This window comes from Delphinus delphis, chromosome 5 (assembly GCF_949987515.2).
Source record: "Delphinus delphis chromosome 5, mDelDel1.2, whole genome shotgun sequence".
In the NCBI taxonomy this organism is placed as follows: Eukaryota; Metazoa; Chordata; class Mammalia; order Artiodactyla; family Delphinidae; genus Delphinus; species Delphinus delphis.
Window position 1 is genome coordinate 13,234,435 of NC_082687.1, and position 24,542 is coordinate 13,258,976.

At 34.8% G+C, this 24,542-nt stretch overlaps 1 protein-coding gene across 5 annotated transcripts in view; it reads left to right on the top strand.

Annotated features, from left to right (window-relative positions):
• The window catches only part of SMARCAD1 (SNF2 related chromatin remodeling ATPase with DExD box 1), a 70,328-nt gene that overhangs the window by 23,696 nt on the left and 22,090 nt on the right, over positions 1 to 24,542 (top strand). For 3 of the 5 annotated variants that reach the window (XM_060011990.1, XM_060011992.1, XM_060011989.1), the window contains exons 5-9: positions 2,809 to 2,875; positions 7,378 to 7,481; positions 14,454 to 14,555; positions 15,564 to 15,645; positions 17,123 to 17,514. In XM_060011990.1, coding sequence (XP_059867973.1) covers positions 2,809 to 2,875; positions 7,378 to 7,481; positions 14,454 to 14,555; positions 15,564 to 15,645; positions 17,123 to 17,514 — 747 coding nt within the window. Of the gene's footprint in view, positions 1 to 2,808; positions 2,876 to 7,377; positions 7,482 to 14,453; positions 14,556 to 15,563; positions 15,646 to 17,122; positions 17,515 to 17,699; positions 18,176 to 24,542 lie in introns of those variants that run through there. The other 2 variants (XM_060011991.1, XM_060011993.1) reach the window with 2 other exon arrangements.

Below are 24,542 nucleotides of genomic sequence, written 5' to 3' on the forward strand. Positions count from 1 at the left end.
ATAAATAGTACAATCTGGGCTTCTCTGTATCTCACATAGGTTGTGAAGTTTTTTGTGTTTGAATAGTTCTAAAATGGGGACAACCTTCCTCCCCCCACCTCTCACTAGAAACTCAGAAATGTCAGGAGGCTTTTTTTCTTTTTTTCCCCCCGAAATAACAAGGAGTTGCTGTTCACATTTAGTGCATGTGACCAGGGATGCTAAACACCCTACAATACTGAGGACAGTCCTGCATAACAGAAGAATTGGCTGCCAATAGCACCCTTGCCGAGAAAGATTGATTGAACTATAGAAACAAAATAAGTGGCTGTAGTTGGACTGTTATAGGTATCTATGTCTTATTATAAGAGCAAATAAAAACTCACCATTCCATTAAGTTTTAGATAGAGAATAAATCTCTGAAGGTTAGTAAATAGTTTATCCCTAGCTCTGCCACTTAGTAATTGAATGATCTTCGGGGAATCATTTAATTATAGGTGCATAGTTTTTTCTCCTTTGTATTTATCATCACCACCACCCACCCGCCTGACAATTCCCCTTCCCCAAGCTGAGGCATAGGAGGTACCGTATCTGTGTGGGCTTGGCAGGTAACTCTGAAGTGGTGGACATTGGCACATACCCTTTCTAAGAGGGGTAGCTGCTCCTTAGCTTCGGTAAGATATGACCATGTGAAATCAATGACAGCCTGTTTTTATCGAATAATTCAGATTTTCAAATAAAGTGAAAAGACTGGATTTTTATTTTGTGTTGATCATCAATTTAACAGCTTTATTGAGATACAATTTACATGCCGTAAAGATCACCTATTTAAAGTGTATAATTTATTGGGTTTTAGCATATTTACAAAGTTGTGCAACCATCACCATAATCTAATTTTAGAACATCTTAATCATTCCAGAAAGAAACCTTGTACCTATTAGCAGTCACTCTCCATTTCCCTCCCCCAGTCCTAGACAACCACTAATTTCTGTCTTTATAGATTTGCCTATTCTGGACATTTCATATAAGTGGGAACATAGAATGTGTGATCTTTTATGACTGACTTCTTGCACTTAGTATAAGGTTTTGATGTTCTTTCATGTTGTATCGGTACTCATTCCTTTTTATGGTAACTAAAGAAAGACAAAACCAAAGATACCATTCAGGTCAAGCAAAATATGTCTGAACCAAAAATGGTCCTAGGCCTGCTAGTTTGAACTCTTTAAGTGTAGATTATATTATTCCTTTGTTCTCTGGTATATTTAATATGAAGCTTTTTTTCCCAGATCATTTTGATACCTTCTTACTGTTAGCTAAATGAAACTTTAATGGTATCTTGGGTCTATATTTTCCCCTTCTAGTAGCATAATTTGCCTCCCAATGGGTTTTTTTCCTAGAAAAAGAAGGAACAGATGTAGCCACTAGTAGCAACACTTAAAAGTGTTGGAAAGAACTTTCAGCAGAATAAGCATGATGGAATAGTAAAATATTCAACATAAAGAAACAAATCTCAGTTTAAAAATACTTTAGCTTGATTGCCAGTTTTTCAGGTAGTTCAAGGGGATTTATTTCCTATAGAAACATTGATCTTTAATTTTATAATTACAGTGGAAAAATAGGATTGATCTCAATAAATGAACTTTGTATGTGTATTTCAGTAGTATCTGAAATCTTGGGAATTTAGCCTATCACTTGCTCAAAACAGCACTCTCTTGAAGTAATCTGGATTTCAAGTGATCTCCCATCATTTCAAAAGATTTAAAGGTGGCATAGGTTACTCTACAGAGGCTTTTAGACCCACATAAAGTAATTTAGGAAGTTATAAAATATAAATTAGTCCTAGGCTTGATAAGAATATGCTTTGACTATTTTGAAAATGAGGGGCTTACAGGATATCTGAGGATCCAAGATGAGGAAAACTAGTATAGAAAAGAGCATTATCAATTTGTTTTGAGGCTATTTAATTTAATACAAAAATAGCTTATTTTAAAAAGTGAGATCTTTTTAAAACAAGTAGCTCATTGGAAATACAGGAAACTATAGCAAGAGAAAAATATGGGATAGTTTTTTCTGAAATCCAAAATGTTACAGAATAGTATAAAAAATAGTATTTTGAAACTTAATTATGTAAGCCATATATTAATATGTTCTTGAACAAATTCAAGCAATTTAATTTAGAGCAATTTAGAAATAGAGCAAATTTGAAGAGTCCTTTATCCCACTCAAAAGTATTAGATTAAAAAAAAATTATGCCAGAATTGTGGTTTATTTTAAATGTCTGTCAGTGTCTTTCTCTCTCTCCCTCCTTCCCTCCCTCTCTCCTCCCCTCTCTTTCCCTCTCCTTCCCTTCCTTTCTCTCCCTCTCTCTTTCCTTCTCCTTCCCTTTCCCTCCCTCCCTCTCTCTCTCTCTCTCTCTCACACACACACTCACACGCGCGCGCGCGCACACACACACACACACACACACACACACACACAGTGCCTGAACTCACTCATAGGTAGGAGGTTTTTGAGACTTTAGTGCACAGCCTTGCAATTAAAATAACAAAACCTTGAATACACTGTACATAGACTATGTTTTATTTTTTGCTTTAAAGTGGTGATAAATAAATCTAATATATTTTAAGATATGCTTAGGTAAGTTCAGACCTTTTAGATAAACCAGATTTTCTGAAAATTTATCATAGGATTTAATGAACTTAAGCTAATACGTATGTATATTTCTCCACTCTGTATATTTAATATATTTGTTCTTCAATGTTTGGTAACTTTGTGAAATAATTCTTAAAGTATTATTTTTAAAACATTAATCTTTTCTCATTTTGTTAGTTAATTGAATCAACCAGCACTATGGATGGAGCAATTGCTGCTGCCTTGCTGATGTTTGGTGATGCAGGTATGCCTGACTTTGTTTCAAGCCATGCTGACTTAACTAGTTATATAATAAATATCTTCTCATTTTAATATTACTCTTTAATTTACCAAGCTCCTTCATGAATTCTTAGAGGAACCTTAGGAGGTATTAACAGCTTCAGGGTTTTTAGATGAAAATTGTGAAGAGTAAGAAGTTTTAAAAAGAAAAAGGTTAAGGGAATTACCTGAGGTCATAAAGCTACTTGGGAACTGGATTTTCTAGGTTGATATTTTTTCCCCAAAAAAGGGAAGGGGGCAGTTTTTTCATTGGTAATTTTGCTTGTTCTCTATAGATCAAATCTCATATCAGTGAAGTTTTGGGAGGTATGTGTTCTTTCTTAAGTGTCCTTGCTAATTGCATTATAGTTTTATTTACATAAATCTGAGTCAGGAACATAATGTCTTAAGGAACGTCCTAGCTGGTAATCAGCATTCCTACATTTAGTAAATATTTACTCTGTAATCCAGGCTTAGAATACAAAAATAAATACATTTAATGGAGCTTGCATTATAAAAAACACCTCCAGTTATTTTTTTAGTAAATGCTATCTAGATTTTTTTTTTGTACATACCAAACAAGTAAAAATAACCTATAATCTCACTACCAAATAATTTAAGGAATGAAAGCAAACCTACACACTATTATACAACACACACACACATTAGATTACAGAATATGATTATAGTATTGGTTTACATTTTAAGAAAAATCATTTGATGATTTACCATGGATAACTTGTCAGTGCAATCAGATTTATCTAATGAAAAAATGCCTCCAAAACATTCCTCTGTGACTACTAATAAACAGTTTATTAACTGTTTCTCTGTTATTTCGCATTTATGGTTACATTATTTCATTAACTGTAGTACAAAAGTAAATAGCCTTGTAAGTAAATCTTTATGTTATTATTTCTATAGGCTAAACTTCAAACTAGGATGCTGAATCAAAGGGTATGCACATTTTAAAATTGAACATGCACTTCAGTGTTAATTTTAAAAGTTCTGCCAATTTATGTGTTCATCGACAGTGTGAATGGGCGCCCGTTTTCCTAAGTGGGTAGTTATACAAAAATAGAAAACACCATAATGTGTTCTCATGGGCCCATCATCTTTCTTCAACAATTATCTACCTCATATTTACCCCCCTAAATAGATTGTATTGGAGTGGATCCAAAGATGATGATATTTTATCCACATGATCTCTCATTCATAACCAAATCATACAGTTCTTCCTTTTCCTTTACTTACTAGCTGTATAACCTTGGGCAGTGTTGCCAAACTTTTCTGTCTGTCTCCATTGCAGGAAAATAGTATGATAATAGTATCAAACTCTTAGATTGTTATGAAGAAGTGATAAAGTTATTGTAAATTTCTTATAGTGAGTGGCACATAGTTAGTACATGTTAGCCTTTCTTTGTTCTTAAGGGCCGTCTGATAATAGGAAATGGTACAGGAGAAGGTTGAGTGTGTCTTCATGACAGTATCCCTACTGTAAAAGTTCCTGAAAAATGGTAGGCTCAGTTAACATTTGTTGAGTTGCTAAATGGTTTGGGGCATTTTACATGTTCTTTCTTGTCTTCATAATATCTCAGTATTCCAGAATCTTTCCACTGAAAAATTTGTTGGATAACTTTATTCCACAGCAGTGTCTAATCTTTTTTCTCTTGAGCAATTTATGTCATTCCACTTTATTCATTAATTTAACAGATATTTATTGTGCATCTACTGTTGGATGCCAGATGCTATTTTAGGCACTGAGGGTACATGCCAAAACAAAATGGACAAAACCTCTGCCCTCATGGAGTTCACAGTCCTTATTAAGTTTGAACTTAAGCTGAGGTTTTTTTATTCTCATTCTTATACTAGACTGATATAATTTTTTTTTTTTTAGTGTTAAGTGTCAAATTACAAGGAAAGAAAAAAATCAGGTTTTTCTTGTTTTTTTTAAGTAAACTTCCATGCTTCCTCTTAGAATGGACAGGATAGTCATATATCAGTCATCCTTATCTTTAGAATAGTACGCTTAGAGGTAATGTATAGAATGACAGCTTTGTCTCACCAACAAAAGGCCTGTAAGACATCTTGGACAGTTCCACAAATCTTGATGTTGAACATTGGTTTTACCACAAATTGCAATCTTTTATAGACAGTATCATCCTGCATGTTAAACAATAAGGGTATCTTTTTTGCATAGCCTTCTGAAAGTTTTAATTTATGAATAAGTTATAAAAACAAAAATGTGTATCTGAAATTTTACCCTGCTTTAAAAGGTAAAAATATGAATTTACTGATGTTGTCAGGAGTCTAGCTATTTCTTCCATTTCTCTATATATGTATGAGTAGGCAAAACATTTTTATGTGACTATCATCCTGTTATTTTTGCTGTTTTGTAACCTTCTTTATTTCTAAAAGTCTACTCAGTTCTTTGTAAAAGTGTATCCTGACTTGTGTAATAGCTTATTAATGGGCACTTAGATACTTAATTAAAAAATTTTTATGTACGCCTAAGCAAACATTCTCCATCAGTTTTGTAAATAAATTCCTAGAAGAAGAATTGTTGGACTGAAAGAAACACACATCTAAAATTCTGAGATGTATTATTTAGACTACCTTCCAGAAACACTGTTAACACTTTATAATGTTTAGAAGTGGCTCTTTGCCCACAGTCTGCTACAACTGTCCTTTTAATCTTAGGATGAATAAAAAAAGGGTACTTTATTTTACCTGTCTTTAGTTATTAATGAGGTTGACCATCTTTTCTCTTTTTTTCCTATTGAACTGCCTGTTTGTGTTCTTTGTTCATATTTTCTTTTTGCAGTTTCATGTTTTACTTTTTATTTTTAAATATTGAATTTAAGGAAAAAATATTTTTATTTGGGGTGTGAGGTACATGTCTAACCTACTTTTTTTCTTCCTGAAATTGATGATGGGTGCACCCCAAAAAAGGTGGGAATGTATGAGACACGTAATTGGGAAGTGGTATTTAACATAGAATATTAACTTGTTTTCTTTAGATATATGCACAATTTTTGGTTAATAATTATAAATATATATGTAGGTAACTAAGCATTGTGTGCTCTTATGTAACCTTTTGTACTAAATTTTTAGTTATGTGTTTTCTCCCACATATATTTGCAGATTTATGTCTGTAGCCATTTTATATACATGTAAAAATTTGATGCCATATTATTAACCACAGAAAGATATATAAACAGATACTTAGGGCTGAAAAATTCTTTATTGACCAAGAAAAAGCTTTTGTTCTTTTTAAGAAAGGATTAAACATGTCTAGGTGACATGGCATAAATCACCTAGTTTGAAGCTTTTTTTCAGACTTTGAATATTAGGATATTACTAATGGTATTCACTTAACCCCAGCATATATAGATGATAGAGTGGTGGTTATATTTTCCCCTTTTTAAAGTGGATGCTGGCAATTAGTTGGCATATGCAGAATGCACATTCACTTTATGAAACAAAGGGGAAAAAATTTAAGCATGCATACTTAAAGCATGTAATTACTATACACTGAAATGTTGATGGCATTCAGTTTTGTTATAGCCATATTATGAAATTTTCATGCTAACAGCTTAAAAGCTGTCATGTCTGTATTTATTTTCAATATTATATTTCTACAAGTTTTATTTCTAACTGCATAGTTAGATATAATTAATAGTTGATATAATTAATACTGAAATCTTAAACCTTTGTAAGCTTTCAGCAACTGCTTTCATACTAGCACTGCAGTATGTCTCTGGAATTTGCTCTCTGAAAGCGAAGGTACTGAAGAAGTATATGAATGTATACAAAGTAAAAATTACACAACATAGCCTCTCCAGATCATGTAGATTGAGTTCTCTCAGTCATAACAGAATGTGCAAATTTCCTATTACTGTCATACAGCCCTCTCTTGTGTTATACTTTCTTGTTTTTAGGTTAAGAGCATTAATCGCTTGAGCTCTCTGTATCTCAGTTCCTCCTAATTTGTAAAATGAGTTTATACTTACTTTGTAGGTTTCTTGTGGAAAGTAAATGAACAGCAGTTTATAAAAGTCCCCTGCAAAGCCTGGCACAGTAGACAATTATTGACAATTATCTGATGCTATTCAGATAAGCTGATGGGCTCAATTTTTTTTTTTTTCACTACTGAACATTCAGGCATTGGGGAGAACCTCTTCCTACTATAGAATTACTTTCAATTTAAAGATGTGTATTTTTAGCATTAAATAATGTGATGGTTTACAAATAAGTACATTTTTACAGTGATTTCTACTTCTGAAAGACTGAAAAGAGGCTCTGTTTATTTTTCCTTCAATTCAGTTAACATTTATTGAATGTATGTCATATGTAGAAGAAATTTCATTGGGCCTGATGTCAAGAGAACTGTCTACAAGTATATTCATTATACTAACATTTTTGCCTTTGTTTTGCATTAATGATTCTTATAATATCTGTGCAAACTTTGAATGTCCTTCTCTGTTTTAGAAGGTGGTGGACCTAGGAAAAGAAAATTATCTTCTTCTTCAGAGCCATTTGAGGAAGATGAATTTAATGATGATCAGTCTATGAAAAAGAAGAGATTGGATCAAGTGAGTTAATTTGAATTGCAACATCAGAATTAGTTGCTTAAGCACAGAATTTGTTGAGTCTGTGGACATACTAAAAATGCACCTCAGTGAATCAGTCTTCTCTCTTACAACTAAGAAAATTTATGGTTGCATCTCATTTGTGACTGGTTTTGCTTTCTTTTTAATTTATCCAGTGTTAGTTGCTTATTTCTGAGTTATAAAATTAACTTAAAAAATATTCTAGTGGTGTGGTAAAGTACCTTTTGGGGAAAATATACTTTAAATTTTATTTCATAAAATTTAATAGATACATATGGTTGAACAACACTTACGTAAAACAGTTGTTACCAGTACCAGCACCATTTCATACTCCTCAGTGACAACTACTTATAATTCTTATAGATGACTCCTTTGATATTTAACTGCTTATCTAAAAATAATAGTGGTTATGCTTTTACTGGGTTATTCTAGTGTTCCATTAACTTTTACTTTATGGAGTAGATCTACTAAGAGGCCTCCCAGTGAATCTAGACATAGTCCTCCCTGTCTGTATTCATTTCAGCACAATTTCTTTTTGGTAATCAAAATCAGTCACCCCAACTAGCACAGTAACCTCCTCCTTTGCCTGTGATTTAGTGATGCATGAAGCCGTAAATAGCAGATGGCAATCTGTACCCTAATTTAATGGGATAGTTGTTGTGTCCCTCCATAGAAGTATTCTTGCCTTGAGAACTAATAACGATGGTAAGTAAAAATTCTTTGAGTTTTAGGTGTGAGGAGCTACTAGTATAAGAGACTAGGCCCACGTTTTAGTTTACAGACCTACGTATAACGGCTGTAGAAGAAATAGCATCATATTGATTGCTGGTTCAAAGCACTTAACTTTGCTTGTACATCTGTTGAACAGCATGTTAGCCTTGTAAGGTGTTAGCAACAGGTTCACATTCTGAATTTTCATTGTGATACCACTGTTCTGTATGCCAGCTCCTTCTAGGTATTGAGGCACATGGTGAGATCAGTGAATTCCATGAATTCCAGTGAAATTAGCTCCCCTGGCCAGAATCGTTGACCGTTGTGTCACAGTGTACTGTGACTGAGTTAAGCTTTCTGTATATCTGTATATGATGCATTAGTTTCCTAAGGACAGTGTAGCAGAGGACCACAAACTGAGTGGCTTAAACAACAGAAATATATTGTCTCACAGTTCTGGAAGCTAGAAGTACAAGATCTAGGCATCAGCAGGGTTGGTTCCTCCTAAAGGCTGTTCCATCCTTCTCTAAATCACTGATTAGAGTTGGATTTGAGGGGATAGAAAATGAGTTGTTGGAGAGCTAGAGTCCCACCCTGATGATCTAACCACAGAAGACTTGGAACAATTTGCTGCTGACGGCCATGTGGATGCAGATGATGATTTGCTGGCAGTCTTTGGTCTTCCTTGACTTGTAGATCTCTGCCTTGTCTTCACAGTGTATGCTCCCTGTGTGCTTGTCCAACTCCAAATTTCCTCTTTTTATGGGGACACCGGTCATTGGATTAGGGGCCCACCCTAATGACCTCATTTTAACTTGATTACCTCAGTAATAATTACCTTAGACCCTGTCTCCAAATGAGGTCATATTCTGAGGTACTGGGCATTATTCAACATAAGACTTTTAGAGGGACACAATTCAATCCATAACTAATGTTGCCAAATCCAGGGGGGTAGGAAAGGCTAATCCATACTCAGTAGATTTCTGTTACTGTCCCTTTCATGATGAAAGGGGTCGAATTTAATCAGCTTGCCACCAGACAGTTGACTACATCTCCCAAGGAATGGTGCTGTCATGGGAACTCATTGTTGGCCTCTGCTTTGGCAGGTCAGGTACTCACCAGTAGCAGTAACCAGATAAATGTTGGTGTGAGAAAGTCTTACCTTGTTGATCTGTGTGCACAAACTTAGTCCATGTTGCCATGGCCGTTTGTATATAGACACGTTGAGCATGCATCCAAGCGCATCCAAGCATGCATCCAGTCTTATTTTGGTGTTCAAAGAATGAACCATCTTGTCCACGTGATTATTAAAAACTCCTATGCAATAGATACATTTGCCGAACATTCATATATGATGCTCTTACCCTTACATTCTGTTCTCAGAAAAACTTCTAAGTCCAACCGTGTACCTCTTCCCCGATCTTCCACTCTTGTTCTTCTCCTTGGCTGTTGTCCATGGTATATCATTGATCTGTACCTCTAACCATCTTTTCTATACAAAATGGGCAATAAGTTGTACTGCCTGAAGTTGTGTACAGCGCTGCCGTCTTCAGTGGGATTATATTGTAAGCAGTTGTTCACATTCATCTGGTTCTAACAGTTATGTAAACCGTAAAAGAAGTTCAACATTTTTCTCCCACTTTATCTGATCATAAAGAATTCTGCAAAGTGCAGTAGATATTGGTTGAAGGAGGCTTTTTTTCTTTTGCCTCCAAAAACCACCTCTCTCATAAAGTCTCGTGGTAAAAATGTGTTAGCAGCATTTATGGCTTACTATTTAAAGTGAACATTTAAGATACTAATTACTGTAATTGAAGGTGAGAATGCAGATATGGTTATAGAATTTTAGAAGAGATTTAACATTGGAGCGGCCTTTGCCACCATTTTAGAAGCCTGGAGTGATGTAACAAAAGAGTGTTTGCATTATGTATCGTGGAAAATTTTTCTTGACTTGATTTTTGATTTTGAAGAACTTGAACCTTCAGAGAGATATTTTAAAATTCACAACAAGCTGTTGGTTTAGGAAAACAAGTTGGATTTGAGGGGATAGAAAATGAAGATGTAGACTTGGAACAATTTGCTGCTGAAGGCCATGTGGATGCAGATGATGATGATGACAGTGACAATGAAAATCAGAAGTTTACACCATGACAGATTAACAATAAAGTTATCAGGTGTTTTAAATGTTGTTGAAAACAGTTTTACTGTTTACTTCAGCCTTTTCTTTACTGAAGATAGTGGCTTTAATGCTGAACATAGTAGGAGAGTTGTTCATGGCATCCAGTTGAATCTTGAACCTAACAGGCAGCTGTATTTGTTTTATTTTTTTCTTAAACATATATATTTTTAAATTTATTTATCTTACCCATTTTTTTTTTGGCTGCGTTGGGTCTTCATTGCTGCGCGTGGGCTTTCTCTAGTTGAGGCGAGCCAGGCCTACCCTTCATTGCAGTGCGCAGGCTTCTCATTGTGGTCTCTTGTTGCAGTTGCAGAGCACGGGCTATAGGCGTGCGGGCTTCAGTAGTTGTGGCGCACGGGCTTAGTTCCTCCACAGCATGTGGGATCTTCCTGGACCAGGGCTTGAACCCGTGTCCCCTGCACTGGCAGGCGATTCTTAACCACTGTGCCACCAGGGAAGCCCAGGCAGCTTTAATATGAGAGGAGGAGGCTAGCAAAGTTAGCAGACATTTATTGATTTTATTTATTTGTTTATTTTTAAGTTAATATGTATATTTTCAACCATACAGCAGAGATAGCACAAGGACAGTGAGTCACGCCTTTCCATAACTGTTCATTTACAAATAACCGTTCATCTACCATTTCATAGTAACTCATAAGCTACAACTCTTCCAATGTTAACATCCCCAAGCAAACTTGAGTTTATATTTATTTTAGTATTTACGTATTTCTTAACCATTTAACGTGTAAAATTATGCTACCCTTCTTTTAAGGTTTCTTCCTTTGTTTAAATGTGTCACTAATGAAGTTTTTGAATGTTATACCTCTAACACAATTTTTCTTAAACACGGTAGCTTTTATTTTCATCATTTTGCACGTGCAATAATTTTTGGAAATGGATGTGTCATGTTATAGCGGAACAGATGGTAGTTGTCAGCAGAAGAGGACAGGACCTTTCTTTGAAGCCATATGGGTCTCTGCCATGATTTTCCTGTTGGGGATTTCCAGAGACTTCAATACAACATCCTTATGAGCCACAGATTCTTTGGGAATCACTGCATTTACTTACTGGTCACAAAACCCAAGTGGCAAAGGACCTTGCACTGCACTCTGGACCTGCTACAGAGCCTTGTCTTAATCTGGGCCCCATTCCTGACAGACTTAAGGGCTCTTCATAAACTGATCAGAGCGGCACACACTGTACTGAAGTATATATATACATTGCCTCCAGGATCCAAAGAAGCCCACTGAAGTGTTGTGCCTCTCTCTCAGAGGCACCAGTGCCAGCCATTTGTCTTTTTTTTTTTTTTTCCAGAGTGGAATTTGCAGCATGCTCCAGATTGGACCCCTGTATAATTCATGAAAGTGGTGGGCCCAGGATTTGAGGGTGGTTATTTTCTACTCTAGCATGCATGTTTCTTACTAAGGTCATCTAAAAATAGCCACTGCTTCCTGCTTATCAAGTCCAATCTGTGTGACGTCTTCAGTATAGAGGATCAAAGTGATATACTGTGGACTGTGCAAAACTATCAAAGTCCTTGAGTACTGTTTTATGAAAGAGAGATGGAGATTCACCATAGCTCTGAAAACAGTGAAGGTGTATCCATCACTGACCCTGCCCAGACAAAAGCAGATTGCTTCTACTAGTCTCTTCTAATTACTGCTAGAGTAATAGTCTCAGTTATATTGATTTTCTCTAGTAAAATTAGCAGCTGGTATAGCAGCTACAGTTGGGGTCGTCACCTGTTTGTTTATGATAATCTAAACTAATTCTCTAAACCTATTCAGCTTTTGTATAGGCCACGGAGGCACATTACCCTGAGATCTGGGATGATGGAGTCAGTCTCTGCAGTTACCTCAGAAATATGGTGTTGCTGCTGCTGCTTCTTCAGAGGGACAATGCTAGTGCCTTAGATTTGGTATTTTCTACAATTATAGCCCTTAATCCATGGGTCAAGGAGCTAATGTGGGATTTCTGGCAGTGACAAATTTGTCAGTTGCAACTTTGCATTCTGAAACCAGAAAAATAACCACAGGATTGATTCATAACCTCTGGACCCACTAAGACGATTTGAGCCCAAAGGTTGTGTATCACCTGGCTTCTGTAAAGCTTGAGCATAACCACTGAACTGCGTAGGTATTTTCAGTCACCAGGTGTTAGCAGAGCTGATAGAAGTGTGGGATCCGAGAGCAAAGAGCAAATCGGCACACGACCTACTGAATGTTTAATTTGTGCTGTCACATATTTAATTCCCAAAAGATATTTACTGTTTTCCAAATATTTTAACTTTTTTTCTTTAGGTGAAATTCACATAGCATAAAATTAACCACTAAAAATTCAGCGGCATTTAGTACATTCACAGTGTTGTACAACTACCACTCCTATCTAGTCCCAAAACATTTTTATCACCCAGTAATAGCATGCTGTATTTTTAAGCAGTTTCTCCCCATTCTCTTCTCCCCCTAGCCCCTGCCAACCACCAGTCAGTTTTTTCTGTCTCTGGATTTACCTATTCTGAGTATTTCATATACATGTCATCATAAAATATATGACCTTTTGTGTCTAGCTTCTTTCACTTAGCTTGATGTATTTGAGGTTCATCCATGTTGTAGCATGTGTCAGTACTTCATTCCTTTTTTTAGGGCTGAACGATATTCAGTTTTATGTGCATACTACAATTTGTTTATTCATTCTTTGATGACGTTTGACTCATTTCAAATCATGAATGTGCTATGTGAATGACTAAAGTTTAGGAAACACTTAGGTAATGGAAAAACACTGATCCAGGGTTAGACACCTAAGTTTCTATTTGTACCTCAGCTGGCTGTTATCCATCTGTGACCTTTAAAAGGATTGTTCTTCGAGTTTCAGTGTCTTCATCTGCAAAGCGAGGTTGGCGGTATGAATTTTTGATGGCTTTGAAATGCTTTCTCCAAATATTAATGTTTTATTATTCCCCTGCTCAAAATCCTCTTGCTTTCTGAATAAAGACTGACCTCAGTTTGGCACTCCAGACCTTTAAGCAATATTAGCGCTGGTCTAATTTTTAAGCTTTATAGCATATCCACGGTCTCTGTGCTGCAGCCGACACAGGCCACTTACTATGACAAAAACACATCTAGTTTTCTTCTTCCTACTCCTAACTTACATACCATCTTATGTCTCTGTTGTGTGGAACTTCATCTTATTCCTGTGTGCAAGAAAGGTATTGCTCACAATTTAGATATTTCTCTCTTAGTGAAAGAAAAAAATAGTATTGTTGCTGGATAAGAATGGAGGTAAAAGAGAAAGTATGAAACCGTGCTTTTCTCTCTCATGTTTGTATAGCTTGTGGTACAGTATCTTAGCAAAGTAGATAAATGCTTTTAGATTGACTAAAATGCAAGATTTTTCTTATATATGAGCCCAAGGAATCTTTTTTTGTTTAAATGTGGAATTTTAACCAGTTTCTTCAAATGAAGTTAAGTGACAGAGGAAAGAGATAGTGTGTATGAGTAGCCACAGTTCCCAAATTAATGTTTAATTTATATATTATTTAGTTTTGTATAAGTTTCTTTGTCATTGTGTCACTTTTGTTGTGACTGAGCAGTTAATATTTAAACCATTCAAGACTGAAGTAAAAGTAAACTTTTTTTCTCTCAGTATTTGAAATTTGTAGAGGATATGAAATTGTCAGCACGGATGAGGTGGTTTGGTTTGGTTCGGCTCGGTTCGGTTTTTGCCATTAGCTTGGAGAGACTTCAGTATACCTGAATTATTTCGAGTTAGTTTGAGGATCATTCTAGTTGTTTTAGCAGATGTAGCTTATTTTGAGCATTGTATGAGTGAAGTGTGAGTTATTGGATATGTAGTCAAGGTCTTTTGAGTGATCTTAAACCAGTAATATTTTTTATCCTTAAGATATAAATTTGTCCATTTTCACATGAACAAAAAGAAACATTTTTGAATTCTTCTTGATCGAATGTGAAAACTTCCAAATCAAGTCAAAATACAAATGTGATTGTCTTAAGACTGTTGTTATTGATGATATCTTAAATTGGTTCTCTTTTTTACCTCCCCATTAGGGAGAGGAGTCAAATGAGTCTGCAGAATCTAGCAGTAATTGGGAAAAACAGGAAAGTATTGTGTTGAAATTGCAAAAGGAATTTCCCAATTTTGATAAAGAGGTGAGTAGTCATGTGCAGAAATTTAATCAGTATGTACTAAATGTTTGTATTACAAAATAGTCTTTTGAGATCAACCATGTGAAAAGCTTAGGGTGAGTTTTGCACTGTTCTGATTAAATATTTTTATTTATCAATATTATAAAATATCTTTGTACTGCTAGTTTACATTATTTATTTACCTTATTTGCTTACTATAGTATCAGCATTATAATGGTAACATCATGTAATCATAACAAACATAACTGTAGTAACAACTGTCATCTCATATAAAATGCAGATCCTCTACAAAGCCATCTATAATCCCAAGTCACTTGTTTTAGCTTTCTTCATATTCTCATCCTTTAAATTTTTCATGAAGAATTTTAAAGTGTAATACTGTATTTCAGTGTCTTAATAAGCTTTGGTGTATTTGGTAGATAGTAAAAATACTTTCAGGGTCAGTAAAGACCCATGCCAAGCATGCCAGTGCTAAAAATCCCTGTGTTTAATCACCTTATTGTACTTGAAAACACATTATTTGTTTAACATTGGGAATACGTTTACACTTGTATTGATTTATTCAGGTATATGTACAGGTATATGTACATGTATATGTACAGGTAGTACATCTGCTAAATTCTGATGATCTGAATGCAAAGTCTTGTTGCTATGCTGGTTCTTTGCATATGTTCAAATTACATGTTTTGAAGTTGGCAGTTTATAAAAGCCTAGCTGCATGTTGCAGTTTAATTGAGCAAACATTTTTTCATACTCTAGTGTTCAGAGCACTTCATAGCAAGAGTAGAAATGCAAAGACTATCAAGCTTCCTTCCCTTTGAAGCAATTTACGAAAGTGAAATTAAATATACAGAAAGCATTTGTAAAGCAACATAAAAACAAGTGTGAAATAATCAGATATGAATTCTGTTAAGTTTTCAGGTGATGTACGTATTTTTAAAAGAGCATAAAAGTTTTCAACAAGTTGTTAATTTTAGATTTTTAATAAAAAGATCAATGACTTATTTCTAGGAATTAAGGGAAGTACTCAAGGAACATGAATGGATGTACACAGAGGCTTTAGAATCTTTAAAAGTGTTTGCGGAAGACCAAGGTAATTATCTGTTCTATGTCATTACAGAAAATTCATATTTCCCAATATATTATATCTTAGTATATAAGAAAATAGTAAATCTATTAGCTAATAACCAGAGAATGGGATTGCACAAGATGTTAGAAACCAGTTCCCAGATGTTTTGGCCTGTTCTTTACTGCAGTGTAGAATGAAACAATAAACATTTTTTTCTATTTGGCTAACTTTTTTTTGATAGTTAAGTCTACTTATAAACTACCATGTTTTATTGAGTACAAAAGAAACATTTTTTTTTTTTACATTTTAACAGCTCTTAGGAAAGATCTTAACAATTGCTGGTGTCTTATAATCACTATAACGTAGATGTCCTAGCCTGCACTTACATGAATAGCAAAAGCACCAGTATCAGAAACTTATAAGATGGTTATCACTGGCATGGAAGAAAGTCCCTGATCCCATAGTGGAACATTTTTAACGTTAGGAACCAAAGGGTAGAGAAGTAGTGGGGAGGAGTTGAATCACACATGTTTAGCAACATCCTTAAGAAGGCCAGCTTTTTAAAAGGCCAACCCAATGGCTTTAGGTTTTTTGTTGTTTTTGTCTGTTTTTAATGAATTATTTTAGGAAATGCTACACAACAAATGCTCTCGATGGCACAGAGAATGATATTGTGTGGAGAAAAGAAAACCACCAATATCACCAATTCTGAGTCTGAAAAAAGATTCAGAAGGGAAAGATTATGAATGTGAAGAAATGTGAAGAATATTCAATTTATTTTGCTTACTTTTTAATATGTGTACAAGAATGAATGTATGATAATATGCAAATCTAAAAGCTCTTGGACTGAGTAAAACATAAACATTCTAAATAACAAAATACTATGTTATAGAGTAACTGTTCATATTTCTTACTAGTACATAAAATAAGTGTACCTTCGATCACAGGCATCTTAGAAATCCATGGAATATGATAGCATAATCAGTGATAAAGTAGTGGTGCTTTTTAATAACATATTTAAATGATTTTTGGTAATGATGAACCTAGAAGTGGGGATGGGTGATGGAAAAATTAGTCTTATTATGGATAGTTTTAATTTAGGATGAGCATTATTTTTGCTACACCCATCAGTTTTGGCCTGGGGGTGTGGCTGCTAAATAACATCTGGGACATCTTATGTATATGCAGCTGCCATTTATATTCTCAGGATCTTTGATAGAAAATGAGGATTTATATTTAATTCGTTTAAGAAAGTTGTCACCTATTTTTGAAACTATTTCAATTCATTGTATAACTTCAAATTCTACTTCAGTATTTCTCTTTAAAGTATATCAAGATTTAACAATAAATTATAGTTGAATTCTGTATTAAAAGAAGCATGAATACTTGTATAAATCATTTTCTTACTTGAAGTTTTATTTAATTTTATCTTTAATGTAGTTATTTAATTTATATTTAATTTATATCTTTCTAATGTAGTTATTTTTGTCTTTGTACACAGATATGCAATATGCTTCACCAAGTGAGTTTCCAAATGGAAAAGAAGTTTCTTCAAGGAGTCAAAATTATCCTAAAAACGCAGCTAAAACAAAACTGAAACAGAAATGTTCCATGAAACCACAAAATGGTTTTAACAAGAAACGTAAAAAAACTGTATTTAATCCTAAAAGAGTTATTGAAGACTCTGAATATGATTCAGGTTCTGATGTCGGTAGTTCATTAGACGAGGACTATAGTAGTGGTGAAGAAGTGATGGAGGATGGCTATAAAGGTAAAATTCTTCACTTCCTTCAAGATGCTTCAATTGGTGAACTTACTTTGATTCCTCAGTGTTCTCAGAAAAAGGCTCAGAAGATAACAGAACTCCGGCCCTTTAATAGTTGGGAAGCTCTGGTAAGGCTACATTCTTTTGTTTTCCCCTGTGTGTGTGTATTTAATTCACAGTACCGTTTATAGTCAAGGCATCTTCAGCCCAGGGACGCATAGATGGGTGGCCTTATCCTGTGTAGAGTCAAACATTACTTTCATTCTAAGCCAATAGTATTTCAAATAGTGTCATATGACCTAATTTTGAATGAATTAAGGGGTGATTTTCCTGAAAAACCCCAAGCTGATTGGCTGGGCATACTGTCACTCATTCTTTTGCATAGAAACTTGGTTCATTTCACTGCAGAAGAAGAAATTAGAGCTTACATTTAGGAAGGAGTTGTTTGCTAGCCTGTTCTGATCTGTTTCTACTGAGACACAACAATGCAGAAAGCAAGAATGTGGCGGAAGTTTTACTACAACTACTTGAAGAGCAATAGCAACGTCCAGGGGAGCTCCATGATTTAAAATGCCAGCCTAAGTGTTTTATGCTTCACCACAAAGAAGCAATTGTTTATTTTATTTTTCTTTTAAAAGTGACAGCTCAATCTCTAACATGTTTTTCTTGGTTAAACAATACGGCCATTTTATGGAGTGTAGCAGGCTGCAGCGTTTTTAATTGGAAAGATAGAAAAGTGTGTGGAAGCCTAGAATTCAAGCGTTAGGTGAAGGGAAGGCATAAGCACTGGTAAGTACACTTTGCATGATCATTTTCTGGAATTTCATTTCCTGTAAACAAGTTTTATCTAGAATACCTGTATTTTGAGTTTCATAAATGTCAACAGTCAGCAAATCTTATTCATACAGAGAAATGTAAGAACTCTGTCTTTTAAAGTTTGCTTCATATTGTGAAAATGGGGGCTTTTATAGCATGGATTCTAAACAGGCCCTCCTGTGAAAGCAGTATGTGATTTTTTACAGCTTTAGAATGTGAAGTCACATCAATAGTGACTCTTGATGTTTTATGAATTTTTAGGAAGTTTTATTCCCTAACTTAGGGAGTAAAGTTGCTTTGTGATTAATCTTATACTTGGGACAAATCTATGTGAACCTAAGTTCCCTTGATGAGTATCTTGAAGTGGCAGGGTGGGAAGGTCCCTGAACAATGATTGTAAATAGCATTTTCTAAAAAATTAAAATATTTGAAAAATATAGAAACAACATTACTAGTATCTCGTGGCTTTAAAAATAAATAAAGATATTCGTTTTGCCTAAAGCCTTTGCTTTTCCAGAGAACATCTGTCAAAGCAGGCCGTTTCAAAACTTGTTGGGCTTTGCCTAAGTGATTTATTTGTTAAAGTATTTGCTGAAGGGCATTCTTGTTCTTCTTGTCTTCATTTTCTTCTTTCTTTTAATCTTTAATGGTCTCCTATGTCATTACAGAGTTGGGTTGCTCGGGCTTGTTGGGATTCTAATTGACTTAATAAGGAATGCCCTTATCTGCACCAGTGTGTTTAGTCACTGTGACTACTTGCCCACGTATCTTATAGTAAAAAGTGAATTATACCAGAGTTATATGTGCCAGATGCTTTTAAAAATATTCAGTAACTTAACATGTAGAAAGCATATTTCCCCTACTAATTAATTGGCATAGTTTAAATTAGTCTTGACATGAATTTGGAGATTATGCATTATCTACTGAAACCTCCTATAGCATCTTGCCCTCTTTCTGAAAGTTGAATACAGAGACTATTTTTGCTAGCCATTCATCTAAATGTTGATTATTTTATGTAACAGTTAAAAAGTAAACTTGCCACTTGAGTTTAGCGAATACAGGGCTTAGCTATTCTGAAAAAGTTAGTAAACACAAGTTCCTGGAAATGAACAGTTTAGCAAGTCAGTGTATATGAGTTTTGAGTTTTAATTTGTTTAGAACTTTCAGCTTCTGCTTTCATTTACTTTAGAATTTTGAATATGACTGATTTAAAGATCAATTTAATGTCTTAAAGTCATCAAAGGAAAGGTCAATATTATGTACATTTTGGTAAAAAAAAATTATATAACTCCTTCCCTATTAATCAGAGAGGCTTGCTAATGTACCTGTGAACTACTTCAAAAATAAAAGAAAAAGCATTTACTTTTGTTTTCATAGCTACTGTTTTTAGAAATTCTTAAGAGAATTAATTGAAATTTTAATTTTGTTCCTCAGTCATACTTTAATGAAAATTACAAGGCATTATATATTAAGAACAAAGTGCAAATGTCTAGTAAACTCTTAACATTATTGTTGAATCTTATTAGTTTAGTCTTCAGGATTGGGGAATTTGGCAGAACTTTAAAACTCATTAATATTTCATTACAATGCATACTGAGCCAACAAATCAAAGTAAACACATATTTCAATTATGATTTTTTGCTAAAACAGAAGTCTCCATAACATTGATAGGTTAAATGTAATCATTGGTATTTCATTGTGTCATTTTATTATAAAATTAATTTGAATGTGGAAATTATTTTAGCAGTGCCTTTTAAAACAGAAGTTGAAAAATTGTACATTATGATTATGACTTTATTGTCAAAGAATTACACTTTTAAAAAATTTAAATGCTCAGATATTCTAGTCACCCTTATTTACATGAGGAAAATTTGGTTATTTAATGAAATAAGTTCTTTATGTTAAGGGTATTTATGTTTGCAGCTTTATACCCTTTTTAAAAATCAAAATCTAAATAGTGTTTGTCAGATTTTCTTCATAATTTTTCCATTTCTCTTATTTTTCTGCTTCATAGCAGTAAAGTATGTGCTTATGGTAAGAAATCACATCATTAAATCATGTAGACTTTGGAAACAAAGCCAGCCAAAATGTCATTAGTTTAAAAATGTGTACTGTTAATGTGCTAAAATTGGGGTTTTTGTTGCCAAATTTCACACATTTGATGGCATCAGTTCACCAACCACTTACTGAATTTTTATCTAGCTTTGTGCAAAATAGGGTGGAGATGCTATTACGTCTATTATAATCTTATTATGTTGCATCTTTGTACTTTAATCAGAATCGTAGTATACTGATCAAATCAAGATTCATGAATAGCTCATTCATAAATAGCTCAATCTAAAAATTTTTCATATATGCATTTAGTTCCTTAACATTTAGATCAGCATAAATGCAGTTTTCTTTGATTGTTAACCAGGCAACCCGGGTTTACCTCATGTGGAAACATTACTCGTCATTGTGCTGCTCCCATCCACTAGTGACTTAGAGCACAGGTTTTCTTTTTTGCTTTATTGTAAAATGGCTGTCTAAATTTGTGACTCGAAGAATTGTAATGCATACTACTTCCTGATAGGGTGGCTTCAGTAAAGTGTGTGATTACTGTATTCAGGCTTTGTTTTCATTTTTGTTAAGTTTGATAAATATTTATTTTAAAATTATAAATGCATTTTGAGTACTTTGTAGGCTGCTCCCAGGTATTTATAGTATTTAAGACTCCTGTCCTCAATAATGTTACTTCTTAGGTGGGGAATTAAATCTGCTTTTAAACGATTTCCCCCTTCCTATAGAAATGCAAAATTATTTGTACTGTAAGAGTGACACATGGTGGCAAGAGATAGGTACTTCAGTCTGTGAGTGATTTAAAAAGATAAAGACCTTAAAGTAATAACTTGACTTTTTAATCAAAGAGATAGTTATCAGGGCCATGTTGATGTTCTTTTTTCATGTAATTATCCAGTTAAGTAGCAATTACTTTCTTTCTCTTTTTTTCCCCTCTGAGAAAATAGCTTTATCATTTTTTTGAAGAACGATTTGTTTTCTTTGTCTAAAATTGAAACAGTACATGCGAGAACAAAGAAGAAAATCAAGTTTAGCCAAAATTCTACCAAAGATACTTCCCACTTTAGACTTTATTGACCATCCATCTGTTTATGAATATGTTTGTATATTTCATATTATGTAATTAGGATCGTATTTGCTGTGCTCATCAACAACTTTAGATTTACTAGTGGATCCCGCATTTACAGAGTACTTTGTATTTCTTAGGTCTTGTTTTAGTGAAGCTAAGTAACTTACAGGATTGTTAAATGCTTTTTGTCTTCAGCAAGCAGTAACATAACAGTAGAGTGTTCTTACACCTTTCCTTAGGGGCAGACACCCATTTTCCCTGCCCCCCACACACCTAATAAAAGTGTTTTGGAATTAAATGTTGGGCTTTTTTTAATGTTTTTATTTTTTTATTATTTATGCGTGTATTTAGATCAAGTTAAGAAATTCTACAGGGTTGTTCTCCCTGAAAATCCATATCTATCCCCTTCTTCAGCCTATTTCCTGTACTACAGATAACTGCTTCTACATCTGCTGTCTGATTCTTATCACTTCCATATTTAGGAATATAAAGATAATGCTTTTTAAAAATTTTTCAGTTGCAGGCCTTATCTTTTGACATGACATAGACATTATAGCATTGTGGTAGGATTAGCTCTCTTCTCGCTGTCTGTCTCACCTCACATGCCCATTTCCCATTCCCCAGTCCTATCAGTATGTTAATAATGAGGTAATTTTGAAAATCATTTTTTAGTATCTACATTGTTAGACTATGCAAATGCCTTTTATAGCTGAGCCATGTAATATACTACATGATTACTTTTTTTCCTTGCTCAGCATTTTGTTTTCCCTACTTACTAGTTGTCTTGGTTTTTCTGTTTTCTTAGTTTTGTATATACTTACTACTTCGGCTCTAAATTCTTCCCTAATTGTCTAAATTTCCCCTCAGTTTTTAGACACTTCAGATAATTTGTCAGTTCTATCTTCTTGGAAAAGTCTCTTCTGGAGTCTTATGACCTATGGTAGGGGAACAGCTGTGATACTGGAATTTCATTTCCCCAACATCCTGAGGAATGTTGTTTTTCTCTCTGTTGGTTCTCTTGTTTCGGAATTCCATTCATGCCTCTTTATTTATTCCCTTGGTTTTGTAAAAACCATACTTGAGGGTGAGTAAATAATATAGTGGAGCTAGATGACCTGGTTTTGAATCCCAATTCTGACATTTTCTAGCAACTTACACGACCTTAAGCAAGTTCTTTCTCTGTTCCTGTATTTCTTCTTCTCTAAGTGGGGTGTAATTATGATACTGACCTCTGGAGAAGGCTAAGGATTAAATAAAGTTAAGTGCCCGTTCAATTGTCTGTCTCTTAAAAAATGTTAGCTGCAGGTATCCACAATATTTTGTGTTGGAAGTTTTGTATATATTATTAGTGAAATGTTAAGAAACGATTGTAGTTTTCTACTCTCCCCCAATATCAGTTCTAGTCATATTGAGTCAAACTTTTTTGGATCAAATCATTTTTCTCTCTCTCTCTTTTTTTAACCCCCTCTGTGCTTTTAAACAGATTTATGACTGGTCACATTACCCACAATATATTAAGACTACATTTTTCAGCCTCTCTTTGGTAATTTGACAAATTCCTGTCCAGTGAGATGTAAGCAGAAGTATACCACGATTTTGGGAAAGCGTCCTTAAAGGATCTCTTCTTCCTGTTGGTTGAGATGTCAGTGGGCTGAGGACTCACATGTTGAGGATATTGAAGCAACAAAGTAGAAGAATTCTTTTTTTTTTTTTTTTTTGCGGTACGCGGGCCTCTCACTGCTGTGGCCTCTCCCATTGCAGAGCACAGGCTCCGGACGCGCAGGCTCAGCGACCATGGCTCACGGGCCCAGCCGCTCCGCGGCATGTGGGATCTTCCCAGACCGGGGCACAAACCCGTGTCCCCCGCATCGGCAGGCGGACTCTCAACCACTGCGCCACCAGGGAAGTCCCCTAAAGTACTAGATAGATCTAAATTCTAATCCAGCAGCAATAATTTGGGTCATCTCTAATGTTGGTTGGTTTGTATGGAAAGAGAGGGTAAAGAGAGTTGGAAGCTTCACGGAGTTAAGTTGAAACTTTGACTTTAGAAATAACCAGAATGTCAAGTTCATTAAAAGTCTCAATCAAACTGTTGGAGCACCATGAAGTAAGAGTAAGAGTTGCTTTTTGCTACACCCCTTCATTGCCCCTACAAAAATATCAAACATAAAAATTAGAATACTAAATGAACCCTCATGTATTCATCACCAGGTTCAGTTATCAGCGTATGTCTGCTCTTGTTTCATCTATCCTCTCTGTTCCCCCCTCCCCATCTCCCTTTCCCTCTCTCTCCCCCTCCCCCCTCCCTCCCTCCCCTCCCCCCTCCCTCCCTCCCCCTCCCCCCTTCCTGTAATATCTTTGGTGAAGAAACTGGATCATTTGTTCTATAGCTTCCCAGTCGGGGCTTTTCTGGTTATATTTTCTGTGGAATAAGGATTAGAATTAAATGCTCCCATCAGTACTATTACATGGTTGGTGGTATGTTCTTTCATCAGGAAACGGTAATGTCTGGTTGTTTCTTTTTTTTTTTAATGTATGTTTCTCTCTTCTCTAGGTTCTGACATACTGAATTGATCTTCCTTGAGTCAAAACAGTTCTTTCTGATTTCTGGACTTCCTAGATCCTAGATTATATTACTCTCCTTTTGAAAATACCCATGAAATTTTGTTTTTTCCCTTATAATACCAGTTGTTAAGACTTAAAATTGTATGTTGCATGTCTTTCCCAATGACTATAAACCACACGAGGACAAGGGACTATGTCTGTATACCAGGTACTTTCACCAGCCAGGGTAGTACTTAACTACAAAAGAAAAGAAAAGAAAAAAAACCAACAAAAAAATGGCAGTTGGTTACAGAAAAAAGGGTTTTTGTTTTTTAACCTTTTATTTTATATAGGAGTATAGCCGATTAACAATGTTGTGATAGTTTCATGTGCACAGCAAAGTGACTGAGCCATACGTTTACATGCATCCATTCTCCCCCAAATTCTGCTCCCATCCAGGCTTCCACATAACATGGAGCAGAGTTCCCTGTGCTATACAGTAGGTCCTTGTTGGTTATCCATTTTAAATATAGCAGTGTGTACATATCAATCCCACCCTTCCCCCTGTGTTTTTTAACTTTTAAGGGTTTTTTTTGTTTTGTTTTGGGAAGTACTAGTTTTAGTGAAAAGAGAAAAGCATAGACTTTGGAATCTTTTATCCTACTTTGT